Source organism: Oncorhynchus clarkii, unplaced genomic scaffold (assembly GCF_045791955.1).
Source record: "Oncorhynchus clarkii lewisi isolate Uvic-CL-2024 unplaced genomic scaffold, UVic_Ocla_1.0 unplaced_contig_3553_pilon_pilon, whole genome shotgun sequence".
NCBI lineage: Eukaryota > Metazoa > Chordata > Actinopteri > Salmoniformes > Salmonidae > Oncorhynchus > Oncorhynchus clarkii.
Genome location: NW_027260972.1, coordinates 46,029 through 65,151, shown reverse-complemented (window position 1 = coordinate 65,151; position 19,123 = coordinate 46,029). Strand labels below are relative to the sequence as shown.

The following is a 19,123-nucleotide window of genomic DNA, read 5'->3' as shown; positions in this document are numbered from 1 at the left end:
ACAGAGCTTCCTATTGCTCTCCTAACAGAGCTTCCTACTGCTCTCCTAACAGAGCTTCCTACTGCTCTCCTAACATAGCTTCTTATTGCTCTTCTAACAGAGCTCCTAACAGAGCTTCCTACTGCTCTCCTAACAGAGCTTCCTACTGCTCTCCTAACAGAGCTTCGTATCTCTCCTACTGCTCTCCTAACAGAGCTTCCTACTGCTCTCCTAACAGAGCATCCTACTGCTCTCCTAACAGAGCTTCCTACTGCTCTCCTAACAGAGCTTCCTACTGCTCTCCTAACAGAGCATCCGACTGCTCTCCTAACAGAGCTTCCTACTGCTCTCCTAACAGAGCTTCCTACTGCTCTCCTAACAGAGCTTCCTACTGCTCTCCTAACAGAGCTTCCTACTGCTCTCCTAACAGAGCTTCGTATTGCTCTCCTAACAGAGCTTCTTATTGCTCTCCTAACAGAGCTTCCTACTGCTCTCCTAACAGAGCTTCCTACTGCTCTCCTAACAGAGCTTCGTATTGCTCTCCTAACAGAGCTTCTTATTGCTCTCCTAACATAGCTTCTTATTGCTCTCCTAACATAGCTTCTTATTGCTCTTCTAACAGAGCTCCTAACAGAGCTTCCTACTGCTCTCCTAACAGAGCTTCCTACTGCTCTCCTAACAGAGCTTCGTATTGCTCTCCTAACAGAGCTTCTTATTGCTCTCCTAACAGAGCATCCTACTGCTCTCCTAACAGAGCTTCCTACTGCTCTCCTAACAGAGCTTCCTACTGCTCTCCTAACAGAGCATCCTACTGCTCTCCTAACAGAGCTTCCTACTGCTCTCCTAACAGAGCTTCCTACTGCTCTCCTAACAGAGCATCCTACTGCTCTCCTAACAGAGCTTCCTACTGCTCTCCTAACAGAGCTTCCTACTGCTCTCCTAACAGAGCTTCCTACTGCTCTCCTAACAGAGCTTCCTACTGCTCTCCTAACAGAGCTTCGTATTGCTCTCCTAACAGAGCTTCTTATTGCTCTCCTAACAGAGCTTCCTACTGCTCTCCTAACAGAGCTTCCTACTGCTCTCCTAACAGAGCTTCGTATTGCTCTCCTAACAGAGCTTCTTATTGCTCTCCTAACATAGCTTCTTATTGCTCTCCTAACATAGCTTCTTATTGCTCTTCTAACAGAGCTCCTAACAGAGCTTCCTACTGCTCTCCTAACAGAGCTTCCTACTGCTCTCCTAACAGAGCTTCGTATTGCTCTCCTAACAGAGCTTCTTATTGCTCTCCTAACAGAGCATCCTACTGCTCTCCTAACAGAGCTTCCTACTGCTCTCCTAACAGAGCTTCCTACTGCTCTCCTAACAGAGCTTCCTACTGCTCTCCTAACAGAGCTTCCTACTGCTCTCCTAACAGAGCTTCCTACTGCTCTCCTAACAGAGCTTCCTACTGCTCTCCTAACAGAGCTTCCTACTGCTCTCCTAACAGAGCTTCGTATTGCTCTCCTAACAGAGCTTCTTATTGCTCTCCTAACAGAGCTTCCTACTGCTCTCCTAACAGAGCTTCCTACTGCTCTCCTAACAGAGCTTCCTATTGCTCTCCTAACAGAGCTTCTTATTGCTCTCCTAACAGAGCTTCTTATTGCTCTCCTAACATAGCATCTGATTGCTCTTCTAACAGAGCTCCTAACAGAGCTTCCTACTGCTCTCCTAACAGAGCTTCCTACTGCTCTCCTAACAGAGCTTCGTATTGCTCTCCTAACAGAGCTTCTTATTGCTCTCCTAACAGAGCATCCTACTGCTCTCCTAACAGAGCTTCCTACTGCTCTCCTAACAGAGCTTCGTATTGCTCTCCTAACAGAGCTTCCTACTGCTCTCCTAACAGAGCTTCCTACTGCTCTCCTAACAGAGCTTCCTACTGCTCTCCTAACAGAGCTTCCTACTGCTCTCCTAACAGAGCTTCGTACTGCTCTCCTAACAGAGCTTCCTACTGCTCTCCTAACAGAGCTTCCTACTGCTCTCCTAACAGAGCTTCCTACTGCTCTCCTAACATAGCTTCATACTGCTCTCCTAACAGAGCTTCCTACTGCTCTCCTAACAGAGCTTCGTATTGCTCTCCTAACAGAGCTTCCTACTGCTCTCCTAACAGAGCTTCCTACTGCTCTCCTAACAGAGCTTCCTACTGCTCTCCTAACAGAGCTTCTTATTGCTCTCCTAACAGAGCTTCCTACTGCTCTCCTAACAGAGCTTCCTACTGCTCTCCTAACAGAGCTTCCTACTGCTCTCCTAACAGAGCTTCCTACTGCTCTCCTAACAGAGCTTCCTACTGCTCTCCTAACAGAGCTTCCTACTGCTCTCCTAACAGAGCATCCTACTGCTCTCCTAACAGAGCTTCCTACTGCTCTCCAGAGCTAACAGAGCTTCCTACTGCTCTCCTAACAGAGCTTCCTACTGCTCTCCTAACAGAGCATCCTACTGCTCTCCTAACAGAGCTTCCTACTGCTCTCCTAACAGAGCTTCCTACTGCTCTCCTAACAGAGCTTCCTACTGCTCTCCTAACAGAGCTTCCTACTGCTCTCCTAACAGAGCATCCTACTGCTCTCCTAACAGCGCTTCCTACTGCTCTCCTAACATAGCTTCTTATTGCTCTCCTAACAGAGCTTCCTACTGCTCTCCTAACAGAGCTTCCTAATGCTCTCCTAACATAGCTTCTTATTGCTCTTCTAACAGAGCTCCTAACAGAGCTTCCTACTGCTCTCCTAACAGAGCTTCCTACTGCTCTCCTAACAGAGCTTCCTACTGCTCTCCTAACAGAGCTTCCTACTGCTCTCCTAACAGAGCTTCCTACTGCTCTCCTAACAGAGCATCCTACTGCTCTCCTAACAGAGCTTCCTACTGCTCTCCTAACAGAGCATCCTACTGCTCTCCTAACAGAGCTTCCTACTGCTCTCCTAACAGAGCTTCCTACTGCTCTCCTAACATAGCTTCTTATTGCTCTTCTAACAGAGCTCCTAACAGAGCTTCCTACTGCTCTCCTAACAGAGCTTCCTACTGCTCTCCTAACAGAGCTTCCTACTGCTCTCCGAACATAGCTTCTTATTGCTCTTCTAACAGAGCTCCTAAGAGAGCTTCCTACTGCTCTCCTAACAGAGCATCCTACTGCTCTCCTAACAGAGCTTCCTACTGCTCTCCTAACAGAGCTTCCTACTGCTCTCCTAACAGAGCTTCCTACTGCTCTCCTAACAGAGCTTCCTACTGCTCTCCTAACAGAGCATCCTACTGCTCTCCTAACAGAGCTTCCTACTGCTCTCCTAACAGAGCTTCCTACTGCTCTCCTAACAGAGCTTCCTACTGCTCTCCTAACAGAGCTTCCTACTGCTCTCCTAACAGAGCTTCCTACTGCTCTCCTAACAGAGCTTCCTACTGCTCTCCTAACAGAGCTTCCTACTGCTCTCCTAACAGAGCTTCCTACTGCTCTCCTAACAGAGCTTCCTACTGCTCTCCTAACAGAGCTTCCTACTGCTCTCCTAACAGAGCTCCTACTGCTCTCCTAACAGAGCTACTGCTCTCCTAACAGAGCTTCCTACTGCTCTCCTAACAGAGCTTCCTACTGCTCTCCTAACAGAGCTTCCTACTGCTCTCCTAACAGAGCTTCCTACTGCTCTCCTAACAGAGCTTCCTACTGCTCTCCTAACAGAGCTTCCTACTGCTCTCCTAACAGAGCTTCCTACTGCTCTCCTAACAGAGCTTCCTACTGCTCTCCTAACAGAGCTTCCTACTGCTCTCCTAACAGAGCTTCCTACTGCTCTCCTAACATAGCTTCTTATTGCTCTTCTAACAGAGCTCCTAACAGAGCTTCCTACTGCTCTCCTAACAGAGCTTCCTACTGCTCTCCTAACAGAGCTTCCTACTGCTCTCCTAACAGAGCTTCCTACTGCTCTCCTAACAGAGCATCCTACTGCTCTCCTAACAGAGCTTCCTACTGCTCTCCTAACAGAGCATCCTACTGCTCTCCTAACAGAGCTTCCTACTGCTCTCCTAACAGAGCTTCCTACTGCTCTCCTAACAGAGCTTCCTACTGCTCTCCTAACAGAGCGTCCTACTGCTCTCCTAACAGAGCATCCTACTGCTCTCCTAACAGAGCTTCCTACTGCTCTCCTAACAGAGCTTCCTACTGCTCTCCTAACAGAGCTTCCTACTGCTCTCCTAACAGAGCTTCCTACTGCTCTCCTAACAGAGCATCCTACTGCTCTCCTAACAGAGCTTCCTACTGCTCTCCTAACAGAGCTTCCTACTGCTCTCCTAACAGAGCTTCCTACTGCTCTCCTAACAGAGCTTCCTACTGCTCTCCTAACAGAGCTTCTCCTAACAGAGCTTCCTACTGCTCTCCTAACAGAGCTGCTCTCCTAACAGAGCTTCCTCTCCTACTGCTCTCCTAACAGAGCTTCCTACTGCTCTCCTAACAGAGCTTCTACTGCTCTCCTAACAGAGCTTCCTACTGCTCTCCTAACAGAGCTTCCTAACAGAGCTTCCTACTGCTCTCCTAACAGAGCTTCCTACTGCTCTCCTAACAGAGCTTCCTACTGCTCTCCTAACAGAGCTTCCTACTGCTCTCCTAACAGAGCTTCCTACTGCTCTCCTAACAGAGCTTCCTACTGCTCTCCTAACAGAGCTTCCTACTGCTCTCCTAACAGAGCTTACCTCTCCTAACAGAGCTTCCTACTGCTCTCCTAACAGAGCTTCCTACTGCTCTCCTAACAGAGCTTCCTACTGCTCTCCTAACAGAGCTTCCTACTGCTCTCCTAACAGAGCTTCCTACTGCTACTGCTCTACTGCTAACAGAGCTTCCTACTGCTCTCCTAACAGAGCTTCCTACTGCTCTCCTAACAGAGCTTCCTACTGCTCTCCTAACAGAGCTTCCTACTGCTCTCCTAACAGAGCATCCTACTGCTCTCCTAACAGAGCTTCCTACTGCTCTCCTAACAGAGCTTCCTACTGCTCTCCTAACAGAGCTTCCTACTGCTCTCCTAACAGAGCTTCCTACTGCTCTCCTAACAGAGCTTCCTACTGCTCTCCTAACAGAGCTTCCTACTGCTCTCCTAACAGAGCTTCCTACTGCTCTCCTAACAGAGCTTCCTACTGCTCTCCTAACAGAGCTTCCTACTGCTCTCCTAACAGAGCTTCCTACTGCTCTCCTAACAGAGCTTCCTACTGCTCTCCTAACAGAGCTTCCTACTGCTCTCCTAACAGAGCTTCCTACTGCTCTCCTAACAGAGCTTCTTATTGCTCTCCTAACAGAGCTCCCTAACAGAGCTTCCTACTGCTCTCCTAACAGAGCTTCCTACTGCTCTCCTAACAGAGCTTCCTACTGCTCTCCTAACAGAGCTTCCTACTGCTCTCCTAACAGAGCTTCCTACTGCTCTCCTAACAGAGCTTCCTACTGCTCTCCTAACAGAGCTTCCTACTGCTCTCCTAACAGAGCATCCTACTGCTCTCCTAACAGAGCTTCCTACTGCTCTCCTAACAGAGCATCCTACTGCTCTCCTAACAGAGCTTCCTACTGCTCTCCTAACAGAGCTTCCTACTGCTCTCCTAACAGAGCTTCCTACTGCTCTCTAACAGAGCTCCTAACAGAGCTTCCTACTGCTCTCCTAACAGAGCTTCCTACTGCTCTCCTAACAGAGCTTCCTACTGCTCTCCTAACAGAGCATCCTACTGCTCTCCTAACAGAGCTTCCTACTGCTCTCCTAACAGAGCATCCTACTGCTCTCCTAACAGAGCTTCCTACTGCTCTCCTAACAGAGCTTCCTACTGCTCTCCTAACAGAGCTTCCTACTGCTCTCCTAACAGAGCTTCCTACTGCTCTCCTAACAGAGCATCCTACTGCTCTCCTAACAGAGCTTCCTACTGCTCTCCTAACAGAGCTTCCTACTGCTCTCCTAACAGAGCTTCCTACTGCTCTCCTAACAGAGCTTCCTACTGCTCTCCTAACAGAGCTTCCTACTGCTCTCCTAACAGAGCTTCCTACTGCTCTCCTAACAGAGCTTCCTACTGCTCTCCTAACAGAGCATCCTACTGCTCTCCTAACAGAGCTTCCTACTGCTCTCCTAACAGAGCTTCCTACTGCTCTCCTAACAGAGCTTCCTACTGCTCTCCTAACAGAGCATCCTACTGCTCTCCTAACAGAGCTTCCTACTGCTCTCCTAACAGAGCTTCCTACTGCTCTCCTAACAGAGCTTCCTACTGCTCTCCTAACAGAGCTTCCTACTGCTCTCCTAACAGAGCTTCCTACTGCTCTCCTAACAGAGCTCCTAACAGAGCTTCCTACTGCTCTCCTAACAGAGCTTCCTACTGCTCTCCTAACAGAGCTTCCTACTGCTCTCCTAACAGAGCTTCCTACTGCTCTCCTAACAGAGCATCCTACTGCTCTCCTAACAGAGCTTCCTACTGCTCTCCTAACAGAGCTTCCTACTGCTCTCCTAACAGAGCTTCCTACTGCTCTCCTAACAGAGCTTCCTACTGCTCTCCTAACAGAGCTTCCTACTGCTCTCCTAACAGAGCTCCTCAGAGCTTACTGCTCTCCTAACAGAGCTTCCTACTGCTCTCCTAACAGAGCTTCCTACTGCTCTCCTAACAGAGCTTCCTACTGCTCTCCTAACAGAGCTTCCTACTGCTCTCCTAACAGAGCTTCCTACTGCTCTCCTAACAGAGCTTCCTACTGCTCTCCTAACAGAGCTTCCTACTGCTCTCCTAACAGAGCATCCTACTGCTCTCCTAACAGAGCAACAGAGCTCCTACTGCTCTCCTAACAGAGCTTCCTACTGCTCTCCTAACAGAGCTTCCTACTGCTCTCCTAACAGAGCATCCTACTGCTCTCCTAACAGAGCTTCCTACTGCTCTCCTAACAGAGCATCCTACTGCTCTCCTAACAGAGCTTCCTACTGCTCCCTTAACAGAGCATCCTACTGTTCTCCTAACAGAGCTTCCTACTGCTCTCCTAACAGAGCTTCCTACTGCTCTCCTAACAGAGCATCCTACTGCTCTCCTAACAGAGCATCCTACTGCTCTCCTAACAGAGCTTCCTACTGCTCTCCTAACAGAGCTTCCTACTGCTCTCCTAACAGAGCATCCTACTGTTCTCCTAACAGAGCTTCCTACTGCTCTCCTAACAGAGCTTCCTACTGCTCTCCTAACAGAGCTTCCTACTGCTCTCCTAACAGAGCTTCCTACTGCTCTCCTAACAGAGCATCCTACTGCTCTCCTAACAGAGCATCCTACTGCTCTCCTAACAGAGCTTCCTACTGCTCTCCTAACAGAGCATCCTACTGCTCTCCTAACAGAGCTTCCTACTGCTCCCCTAACAGAGCATCCTACTGCTCTCCTAACAGAGCTTCCTACTGCTCCCCTAACAGAGCTTCCTACTGCTCTCCTAACAGAGCTTCCTACTCCTCTCCTAACAGAGCATCCTACTGCTCTCCTAACAGAGCTTCCTACTGCTCTCCTAACAGAGCTTCCTACTGCTCTCCTAACAGAGCATCCTACTGCTCTCCTAACAGAGCTTCCTACTGCTCTCCTAACAGAGCTTCCTACTGTTCTCCTAACAGAGCTTCCTACTGCTCTCCTAACAGAGCTTCCTACTGCTCTCCTAACATAGCTTCCTACTGCTCTCCTAACAGAGCTTCCTGCTGCTCTCCTAACAGAGCTTCATACTGCTCTCCTAACAGAGCTTCCTACTGCTCTCCTAACAGAGCATCCTACTGCTCTCCTAACAGAGCCTCCTACTGCTCTCCTAACAGAGCTTCCTACTGCTCTCCTAACAGAGCTTCCTACTGCTCTCCTAACAGAGCTTCCTACTGCTCTCCTAACAGAGCTTCCTACTGCTCTCCTAACAGAGCTTCCTACTGCTCTCCTAACAGAGCATCCTACTGCTCTCCTAACAGAGCTTCCTACTGCTCTCCTAACAGAGCTTCCTACTGCTCTCCTAACAGAGCTTCCTACTGCTCTCCTAACAGAGCTTCCTACTGCTCTCCTAACAGAGCTTCCTACTGCTCTCCTAACAGAGCTTCCTACTGCTCTCCTAACAGAGCTTCCTACTGCTCTCCTAACAGAGCTTCCTACTGCTCTCCTAACAGAGCTTCCTACTGCTCTCCTAACAGAGCTTCCTACTGCTCTCCTAACAGAGCATCCTACTGCTCTCCTAACAGAGCATCCTACTGCTCTCCTAACAGAGCATCCTACTGCTCTCCTAACAGAGCTTCCTACTGTTCTCCTAACATAGCTTCCTACTGCTCTCCTAACAGAGCTTCCTACTGCTCTCCTAACAGAGCTTCCTACTGCTCTCCTAACAGAGCATTATCTTTCTTGGAATAATCAAATTAGAGAGAATCACAGCTGTTCATCAAAGGGTAACTTGTTAGCTAACTCTGGCCTTAACCTGTTGTTGCCCAACTTGAGTTGGGCTCGTTTCCATTACAACTCCTCCTTGTTGAATTTCTCCTTAAGACATAAGCAATTCAACTCCTAAACATTCAAGTCTTAAACTGACGAGAATCTAGATGGAACTGACCCCAACCCTGTTTCTGTCCATCTGGAATAAAGTCAAGAAAACTGCCCAGAACAGAGTTCACTGGAGATGCACTGTTGAGGCTCGAGGTTCCACTAGCAGCAAAAAAGAAAAAAGTCTAGTAAGTCAATCCTGTTTCTATCCACAGGCTACATCCCCGACCGCTGCACAGATAGAGGAGGAGAAGCTGAGGAGGAAGCTGAGCGAGCTGGCGGGGAACATCAGTGTTCCGTCCTCCGACGAGGAAGCAGGAGGGGGGAAGAAGACCCCTTTATTAAAGAGGGCCGCTGTGAAGAGTAACCTCCCAGTCCTCCCCCTAGAGCCCCTCAGTTCCTCCAGCGATGAGGGGCCCACCGAGGCTCAGCAGGTGAATTTGGGGGTCCTGTTACCCTGTTACATCTCAGACACACACCAAAAAGCTGTAGCGGAGGTGATAGGATCCAACCAATGATGTGTATAAACCCTGGATTGCTGATGCTATGTAATGGCCAATTAGATGTTTTGAAGCCACCTGCCTCCATATTGGTACTCTTCCATAGGAGAACTACATAGGATAACTACATAGGATAACTACATAGGATAACTACATAGGAGAACTACATAGGATAACTACATAGGAGAACTACATAGGAGAACTACATAGGATAACTACATAGGAGAACTACATAGGAGAACTACATAGGATAACTACATAGGAGAACTACATAGGAGAACCACATAGGAGAACCACATAGGAGAACCACATAGGAGAACCACATAGGAGAACCACATAGGAGAACTCTTCCATAGGAATGAATGGAATTCTACAGTATTTCAATAAAATGTTTCAAGAACAAAAGAACATGTATTTAGGTATTTATTTATTGTAGTGGGGACAGTATCATTAGTACAACAACAACAACACATATTGTAAGGAATATATTTTGTATTTTTATGTTCAGTTCACATAATATAAATGTGTTTTTGTTTTTTTGTATTTTTCTACCCCTTTTTCTCCCCAATTGGTGGTAAGTCTTGTCCCATCGTTGCACCTCCCCTACGGACTTGAGAGAGGTGAAGGTCGAGAGCCATGCGTCCTCCGAAACACGACCCTGCCAAGCTGCACTGCTTCTTGACACACTGCTCGCTTAACCCGCCACAATGAGTCACTAGATCGCAACGGGACAATGACGTCCCGGCCGGCCAAACCCTCCCCTAACCCGGACGACGCTGAGACAATTGTGCGCCACCTCATGGGTCTCCCGGTCACGGCCGGCTGCAACACAGCCTGGGATTGATCCCGGGTCTGTAGTGACGCCTCCAGCATTGTGATGCAGTTCCTTAGACAGCTGCGACACTTGGGAGGCCCCACATAATGTAATTTAAACGTATGCATTAAAGTGTCTGTAATAGAATATACTTGTCAAAAACCAATGTAGACATTAATAAATGCAGGGGGAGTACCAAAATGGCCGTATGGTGGCTTCAAAACAACACCCCCTGTCAGTCATCTAGGGTTTACATCATTGGCTCCAACCAGGGACCTCTCGCACGCAGAGCTAACATCTTAAAACAATCCTTAACACTCTTTCTAGCACTAATACTCACACTTGTCTTTTCTCACTCGCACTTCAGCACTTTGCTGATAGCTGCTTTACTGAGGAAAAGTTGGACTTACTATGACTGTGATATGTGGTTGCACCAACTGTCAGTCCCTCTGGATAAGAGTCTCTTGCTAAATGACCGCAATGTCAATGTAAATGTCTTCACCATTAGACCAAGACAAAATCCTTGTGGTCTCAGGGTGACATTTGGGCTAGCAAGTCTCAGGCAGGGCTACCTGATCACGAAAGTGTGATTCCAAATCACCTCCGCTACATATTGGAGACGTAGGTACTTTCCCAACGGCTAATTTCTGTTCCCTTACATGGCTTTCAGAGATCCACCGCGGCGGCCCTCTGTGACATCACCAAAGAGTTTCTAAGAACCATTAATGCCGCTGAAAGCGCGATGAACGAGTACTTCCCCTCAATAACGTCTAATGACAGCCCTATGATAACTGACGTGGCTGACGTAAGGAAAGCAGCTGAGTCTTACAGGGAACTTGAGGAAAATGTAAGATTCAAAATCACACTCCTCTTTTCCTCCCAAGCAATCCTAATCCAATCAAAATAGCTGTGTGTCAAGTGTAGGTCTGGAGCCTTTTGTTTAAAGCATGAAGAGACGTCTTGTGTTGTCTTAAAGCAGAGATTTGCTTTGTATTCCAAGCAGTCTGGAAACTGTTAGCCTGCTAATGGTGTTTGGTTAGCAGCTCGTCTGTAAGGGTACATTTGTGGTGGTTGTCCTGTGCCCTGTTCCAGGTGTACATGACCTCAGGGAAGTCCTTTGATCTGGAGAAGAAGCTGAGGCATCTGGAGCAGAGTGCCAAGAACCGCTTCGGAGGGGCCACAGACTCGGAGCTGTCTGACCTGGAGGATGTGGTGGCTCTGACTGCACATCGGGTCCAGAGCACTGAGAGTGAGGTAGGTGACGAGGCTCTACTGCGGGTTCTACTGAGCAGGCTTTCTACTCAACAGGGATGTGCTGTATGGACTGAAAAGCACACTGTGAACTGTAGATTTCCAAGAACCATTGCAGCCTACAGAGACGCATGAAGAAATAACAATAAAACACAAGAGCTCGTTTAGTTGATATATCTATTATTTTCAGATAACTTGTTTTCCTTCAGAAGGGATATAATCTGTACTTTCTGTCTTTTCCTTCTCTCTTAGGTGTCTGATTTGGAGAACAAACTTGCTGCACTAAGTGCCTCAGGGAAGAAAAAGGTGAGTATGTTGTGCAATTCAATAATTCTCTTCAGTCCCTCTTGGGCTTGCTTTGATGCTTATTGTTGTCGCATGCTGTTGTCTAAAACAACTATTCTATCTGACAGATATCAGGTTCACAGAACAGGAAAAGGTTTCCCCAAGACTTCCCCACAAGTAAGGCCCAAAGCATATTGTGATGCCCCTAATATGTTGTCTTTGAGTCCTGACCAACTGTGCTTATGACCATCTCCTCTTGTTTCCACCATCAGAACCCAGCAACGGCTCAGGATCCCTACGGAAATCCAATCACATGTAAAAGGACTGTACGACGAATACGCCCAATGAAACTGTCTGTATTATCTTAGTTACTGAAATTTACCTTGAACCTTATCTGTCATTGATCCACTGTGTATCTGATGTCAATCTCATATCCACATTGTTACAGTATGTTAATGGTATATCCACACCCACAATGCACAGCAGTTATGTGCTGTAAAAGCAGGCTACACCATTGCTATATTCAATGCAAAAACAACCCTGGTTTACTGCCTGAAAGTCATACGCATTCTAAAGTATCCTCTCAGTCTCAATGTATCTGATGTCTAAACTCATGAAATGCTCTGATGTGATTGGTCAAAAGGGCAATTTGTGGGGAAAAAATATCAGAATTGGGCTTCCTGCTGCAAAACAGTCTAAGTTTCCTGATTTAAAAGATGAATCTGTGCCATATAGGCTACCAACATTCCAGCAGAGGCCAAATGTGACTTTCTGTGTTAAAATGGAGTTTGATTAGTGAACACTGGTAGTTTCTGTACACTATCATGACCTCGTCTAATAATGACCTTTTGGGTTGCATGGGATTCTGGGAAACAAGCACCACGACTTACTATCTTACATCACCAACTGTGTTACATTCCAATAACAGAGTGTCTGTTACATATTGTCGTAGTACATATCTTTCTGAAAAAGTGAAATGTTGTCTTGACACTGACCAGAGAAATATGATATGAAATAACAAGTTATCAGGTCTGGATAAGGATCTCTGTTTTCTCTCAATTCATATCAAAAAATATGTCTGAAACCGTTTTCAAGACAATTATAAACATTGCAGTAGGATGAATATATATATACTGTATACTGTATCATTTGAAAAGCTGCAGTGCGTTGTGCTGTCACTGGGCTTCTGCATCTAATAAATTGTATCACATCAACTGTTGAGTGTTTGAGTGTTTCTATTCTGAGGGGATCTTAACATACACTACCGGTAAGAAGGCCCGCTCTGCCATGCCCATATTGGTATAGTGATTGCAGGCAGACACGTGCTGCCACCTAGTGACACAGCGTTTTCACATTCATACATTATTGCTTTTTAAACAAACACGTGTACTTTTAAGATTTCGATTAGACTGTAATAACATATCAATGACACTAAAAACATAAATTAAACTGTAATACCATATCAATGCACTCCACACTGCCCTTTCCCACCTGGACAAAAGGAGAGAATGCTATTCATTGACTACAACTCAGTGTTCAACACCATAGTGCCCTCAAAGCTCATCACTAAGCTAAGGGCCCTTGGACTAAACACGCCCCCAGGTGGTAAGGGTAGGTGACAACACATCCGCCACGCTGATCCTCAACACGGGGGCCCCTCAGGGGTGCGTGCTCAGTCCCCTCCTGTACTCTCTGTTCACTCATGACTGCACGGCCAGGCACGACTCCAACACCATCATTAAGTTTGCTGATGACACAACAGTGGTAGGCCTGATCAACGACAACGATGAGACAGCCTATAGGGAGGAGGTCAGAGACCTGGCAGTGTGGTACCAGGAAAACAACCTCTCCCTCAATGTGAGCAAGATGAAGGAGATGATTGTGGACTACAGGAAAAGAAGGACCGAGCACGCCCCCATTCTCATCGACGGGCTGTAGTGGAGCAGGTTGAGAGCTTCAAGTTCCTTGGCGTCCACATCACCAACAAACTAACATGGTCCAAGCACACCAAGACAGTCGTGAAGAGGACACGACAAAACCTATTCCCCCTCAGGAGACTGAAAAGATTTGGCATGGGTCCTACAGCTGCACCATCGAGAGCATCCTGACTGGTTGCATCACTGCCTGGTTTGGCAACTGCTCAGCCTCCGACCGCAAGGCACTACAGAGGGTAGTGCATACGGCCCAGTACATCACTGGGACCAAGCTTCCTGCCATCCAGAACCTCCTCTCTATACCAGGCAATGTCAGAGGAAGGCCCTAAAAATGGTCAAAGACTCCAGCCACCCCAGTCATAGACTGTTCTCTCTGCTACCGCATGGCAAGCAGTACTGGAGCACCAAGTCTAGGTTCAAGAGGCTCCTAAGTAACTGCTACCCCAAAGCCATAAGACTCCTGAACAGCTAATCAAATGGCTACCCAGACTATTTACATTGCCCCCCTCCCCCCGGAACGCTGCTGCTACTCTCTGTTATTATTTATGCATAGTCACCTTAATAACTCTACCTACATGTACATATTACCTCAATTACCTCGACACCGGTGCCCCTGCACATTGACTCTGTACCGGTAACCCCCGTGATGTAGCCTCCACATTGACTGTGTACTGGTACCCCCTGTATATAGCCTCCACATTGACTGTGTACTGGTACCCCCTGTATATAGCCTCCACATTGACTCTGTGCCGGTACCCCCTGTATATAGCCTCCACATTGACTGTGTACTGGTACCCCCTGTATATAGCCTCCACATTGACTCTGTACCGGTAACCCCTGTATATAGCCTCCACATTGACTGTGTACTGGTACCCCCTGTATATAGCCTCCACATTGACTCTGTGCCGGTACCCCCTGTATATAGCCTCTACATTGACTGTGTACTGGTACCCCCTGTATATAGCCTCCACATTGACTCTGTGCCGGTACCCCCTGTATATAGCCTCCACATTGACTGTGTACTGGTACCCCCTGTATATAGCCTCCACATTGACTCATTGACTCTGTGCCGGTACCCCCTGTATATAGCCTCCACATTGACTCTGTGCCGGTACCCCCTGTATATAGCCTCCACATTGACTCTGTGCCGGTACCCCCTGTATATAGCCTCCACATTGACTCTGTGCCGGTACCCCCTGTATATAGCCTCCACATTGACTCTGTACCGGTACCCTCTGTATATAGCCTCCACATTGACTCTGTACTGGTACCCCCTGTATATAGCCTCCACATTGACTCTGTACCGGTACCCCCTGTATATAGCCTCCACATTGACTCTGTGCCGGTACCCCCTGTATATAGCCTCCACATTGACTCTGTACCGGTACTCTCTGTATATAGCCTCCACATTGACTCTTTACTGGTACCCCCTGTATATAGCCTCCACATTGACTCTGTGCCGGTACCCCCTGTATATAGCCTCCACATTGACTCTGTACCGGTACTCCCTGTATATAGCCTCCACATTGACTCTATACTGGTACCCCCTGTATATAGCCTCCACATTGACTCTGTACTGGTACTCCCTGTATATAGCCTCCACATTGACTCTGTACTGGTACTCCCTGTAAATAGCCTCCGCATTGACTGTGCTCTGGTACCCCCTGTATATAGCCTCCACATTGACTCTGTGCCAGTACTCCCTGTTATAAAGCCTCCACATTGACTCTGTGCCAGTACCCCTGTATATAGCCTTCACATTGACTCTGTGCCAGTACCCCCTGTATATAGCCTCCACATTGACTCTGTGCCAGTACCCCCTGTATAAAGCCTCCACATTGACTCTGTGCCGGTACCCCCTGTATATAGCCTCTACATTGACTGTGTACTGGTACCCCCTGTATATAGCCTCCACATTGACTCTGTGCCGGTACCCCCTGTATATAGCCTCCACATTGACTGTGTACTGGTACCCCCTGTATATAGCCTCCACATTGACTCTGTGCCGGTACCCCCTGTATATAGCCTCCACATTGACTGTGTACTGGTACCCCCTGTATATAGCCTCCACATTGACTCATTGACTCTGTGCCGGTACCCCCTGTATATAGCCTCCACATTGACTCTGTGCCGGTACCCCCTGTATATAGCCTCCACATTGACTCTGTGCCGGTACCCCCTGTATATAGCCTCCACATTGACTCTGTACCGGTACCCCCTGTATATAGCCTCCACATTGACTCTGTGCCGGTACCCCCTGTATATAGCCTCCACATTGACTCTGTACCGGTACTCCCTGTATATAGCCTCCACATTGACTCTGTACTGGTACCCCCTGTATATAGCCTCCACATTGACTCTGTACTGGTACTCCCTGTATATAGCCTCCACATTGACTCTGTACTGGTACTCCCTGTAAATAGCCTCCGCATTGACTGTGCACTGGTACCCCCTGTATATAGCCTCCACATTGACTCTGTACTGGTACCCCCTGTATATAGCCTCCACATTGACTCTGTACCGGTACCCCCTGTATATAGCCTCCACATTGACTCTGTGCCGGTACCCCCTGTATATAGCCTCCACATTGACTCTGTACCGGTACTCCCTGTATATAGCCTCCACATTGACTCTATACTGGTACCCCCTGTATATAGCCTCCACATTGACTCTGTGCCGGTACCCCCTGTATATAGCCTCCACATTGACTCTGTACCGGTACTCCCTGTATATAGCCTCCACATTGACTCTATACTGGTACCCCCTGTATATAGCCTCCACATTGACTCTGTACTGGTACTCCCTGTATATAGCCTCCACATTGACTCTGTACTGGTACTCCCTGTAAATAGCCTCCGCATTGACTGTGCACTGGTACCCCCTGTATATAGCCTCCACATTGACTCTGTGCCAGTACTCCCTGTTATAAAGCCTCCACATTGACTCTGTGCCAGTACCCCTGTATATAGCCTTCACATTGACTCTGTGCCAGTACCCCCTGTATATAGCCTCCACATTGACTCTGTGCCAGTACCCCCTGTATAAAGCCTCCACATTGACTCTGTGCCGGTACCCCCTGTATATAGCCTCTACATTGACTGTGTACTGGTACCCCCTGTATATAGCCTCCACATTGACTCTGTGCCGGTACCCCCTGTATATAGCCTCCACATTGACTGTGTACTGGTACCCCCTGTATATAGCCTCCACATTGACTCTGTGCCGGTACCCCCTGTATATAGCCTCCACATTGACTGTGTACTGGTACCCCCTGTATATAGCCTCCACATTGACTCATTGACTCTGTGCCGGTACCCCCTGTATATAGCCTCCACATTGACTCTGTGCCGGTACCCCCTGTATATAGCCTCCACATTGACTCTGTGCCGGTACCCCCTGTATATAGCCTCCACATTGACTCTGTGCCGGTACCCCCTGTATATAGCCTCCACATTGACTCTGTGCCGGTACCCCCTGTATATAGCCTCCACATTGACTCTGTACCGGTACCCTCTGTATATAGCCTCCACATTGACTCTGTACTGGTACCCCCTGTATATAGCCTCCACATTGACTCTGTACCGGTACCCCCTGTATATAGCCTCCACATTGACTCTGTGCCGGTACCCCCTGTATATAGCCTCCACATTGACTCTGTACCGGTACTCCCTGTATATAGCCTCCACATTGACTCTGTACTGGTACCCCCTGTATATAGCCTCCACATTGACTCTGTACTGGTACTCCCTGTATATAGCCTCCACATTGACTCTGTACTGGTACTCCCTGTAAATAGCCTCCGCATTGACTGTGCACTGGTACCCCCTGTATATAGCCTCCACATTGACTCTGTGCCAGTACTCCCTGTTATAAAGCCTCCACATTGACTCTGTGCCAGTACCCCCTGTATATAGCCTTCACATTGACTCTGTGCCAGTACCCCCTGTATATAGCCTCCACATTGACTCTGTGCCAGTACCCCCTGTATAAAGCCTCCACATTGACTCTGTGCCAGTACCCCCTGTATATAGCCTCCACATTGACTCTGTGCCAGTACCCCCTGTATATAGCCTCCACATTGACTCTGTGCCAGTACCCCCTGTATATAGCCTCCACATTGACTCTGTGCCAGTACCCCCTGTATAAAGCCTCCACATTGACTCTGTGCCGGTACCCCCTGTATATAGCCTCCACATTGACTCTGTACCGGTACCCCCTGTATAAAGCCTCCACATTGACTCTGTACCGGTAACCCCTGTATATAGCCTCCACATTGACTGTGTACTGGTACTCCCTGTATATAGCCTCCACATTGACTCTGTGCCGGTACCCCTGTATATAGCCTCTACATTGACTGTGTACTGGTACCCCCTGTATATAGCCTCCACATTGACTCTGTGCCGGTACCCCCTGTATATAGCCTCCACATTGACTGTGTACTGGTACCCCCTGTATATAGCCTCCACATTGACTCTGTACCGGTAACCCCTGTATATAGCCTCCACATTGACTGTGTACTGGTACCCCCTGTATATAGCCTCCACATTGACTGTGTACTGGTACCCCCTGTATATAGCCTCCACATTGACTCTGTGCCGGTACCCCCTGTATATAGCCTCCACATTGACTGTGTACTGGTACCCCCTGTATATAGCCTCCACATTGACTCATTGACTCTGTGCCGGTACCCCCTGTATATAGCCTCCACATTGACTCTGTGCCGGTACCACCTGTATATAGCCTCCACATTGACTCTGTGCCGGTACCCCCTGTATATAGCCTCCACATTGACTCTGTGCCGGTACCCCCTGTATATAGCCTCCACATTGACTCTGTGCCGGTACCCCCTGTATATAGCCTCCACATTGACTCTGTGCCAGTACCCCCTGTATATAGCCTCCACATTGACTCTGTACCGGTACCCTCTGTATATAGCCTCCACATTGGCTCTGTACTGGTACCCCCTGTATATAGCCTCCACATTGACTCTGTACCGGTATCCCCTGTATATAGCCTCCACATTGACTCTGTGCCGGTACCCCCTGTATATAGCCTCCACATTGACTCTGTACCGGTACTCCCTGTATATAGCCTCCACATTGACTCTGTACTGGTACCCCCTGTATATAGCCTCCACATTGACTCTGTACTGGTACTCCCTGTATATAGCCTCCACATTGACTCTGTACTGGTACTCCCTGTAAATAGCCTCCACATTGACTGTGCACTGGTACCCCCTGTATATAGCCTCCACATTGACTCTGTGCCAGTACTCCCTGTTATAAAGCCTCCACATTGACTCTGTGCCAGTACCCCCTGTATATAGCCTCCACATTGACTCTGTGCCAGTACCCCCTGTATATAGCCTCCACATTGACTCTGTGCCAGTACCCCCTGTATAAAGCCTCCACATTGACTCTGTGCCAGTACCCCCTGTATATAGCCTCCACATTGACTCTGTGCCAGTACCCCCTGTATATAGCCTCCACATTGACTCTGTGCCAGTACCCCCTGTATATAGCCTCCACATTGACTCTGTACCGGTACCCCCTGTATAAAGCCTCCACATTGACTCTGTACCGGTAACCCCTGTATATAGCCTCCACATTGACTGTGTACTGGTACCCCCTGTATATAGCCTCCACATTGACTCTGTGCCGGTACCCCCTGTATATAGCCTCTACATTGACTGTGTACTGGTACCCCCTGTATATAGCCTCCACATTGACTCTGTGCCGGTACCCCCTGTATATAGCCTCCACATTGACTGTGTACTGGTACCCCCTGTATATAGCCTCCACATTGACTCTGTGCCGGTACACCCTGTATATAGCCTCCACATTGACTGTGTACTGGTACCCCCTGTA

At 48.2% G+C, this 19,123-nt stretch overlaps 1 protein-coding gene across 2 annotated transcripts in view; it reads left to right on the top strand.

Moving 5' to 3' along the window:
• Window positions 1-12,534, top strand: part of LOC139402739 (melanophilin-like) — a 40,333-nt gene extending 27,799 nt beyond the window's left edge. The window contains exons 11-16 of one of the 2 annotated variants that reach the window (XM_071146646.1): window positions 8,688-8,906; window positions 10,457-10,633; window positions 10,879-11,040; window positions 11,290-11,343; window positions 11,451-11,499; window positions 11,595-11,865. In XM_071146646.1, the coding sequence (XP_071002747.1) occupies window positions 8,688-8,906; window positions 10,457-10,633; window positions 10,879-11,040; window positions 11,290-11,343; window positions 11,451-11,499; window positions 11,595-11,641 (708 nt within the window). In that variant the 3' untranslated portion in view covers window positions 11,642-11,865. Of the gene's footprint in view, window positions 1-8,687; window positions 8,907-10,456; window positions 10,634-10,878; window positions 11,041-11,289; window positions 11,344-11,450; window positions 11,500-11,594 lie in introns of both variants that reach the window. The other variant, XM_071146647.1, reaches the window with a different exon arrangement.
• The last annotated feature ends 6,589 nt before the right edge of the window (window positions 12,535-19,123 follow it).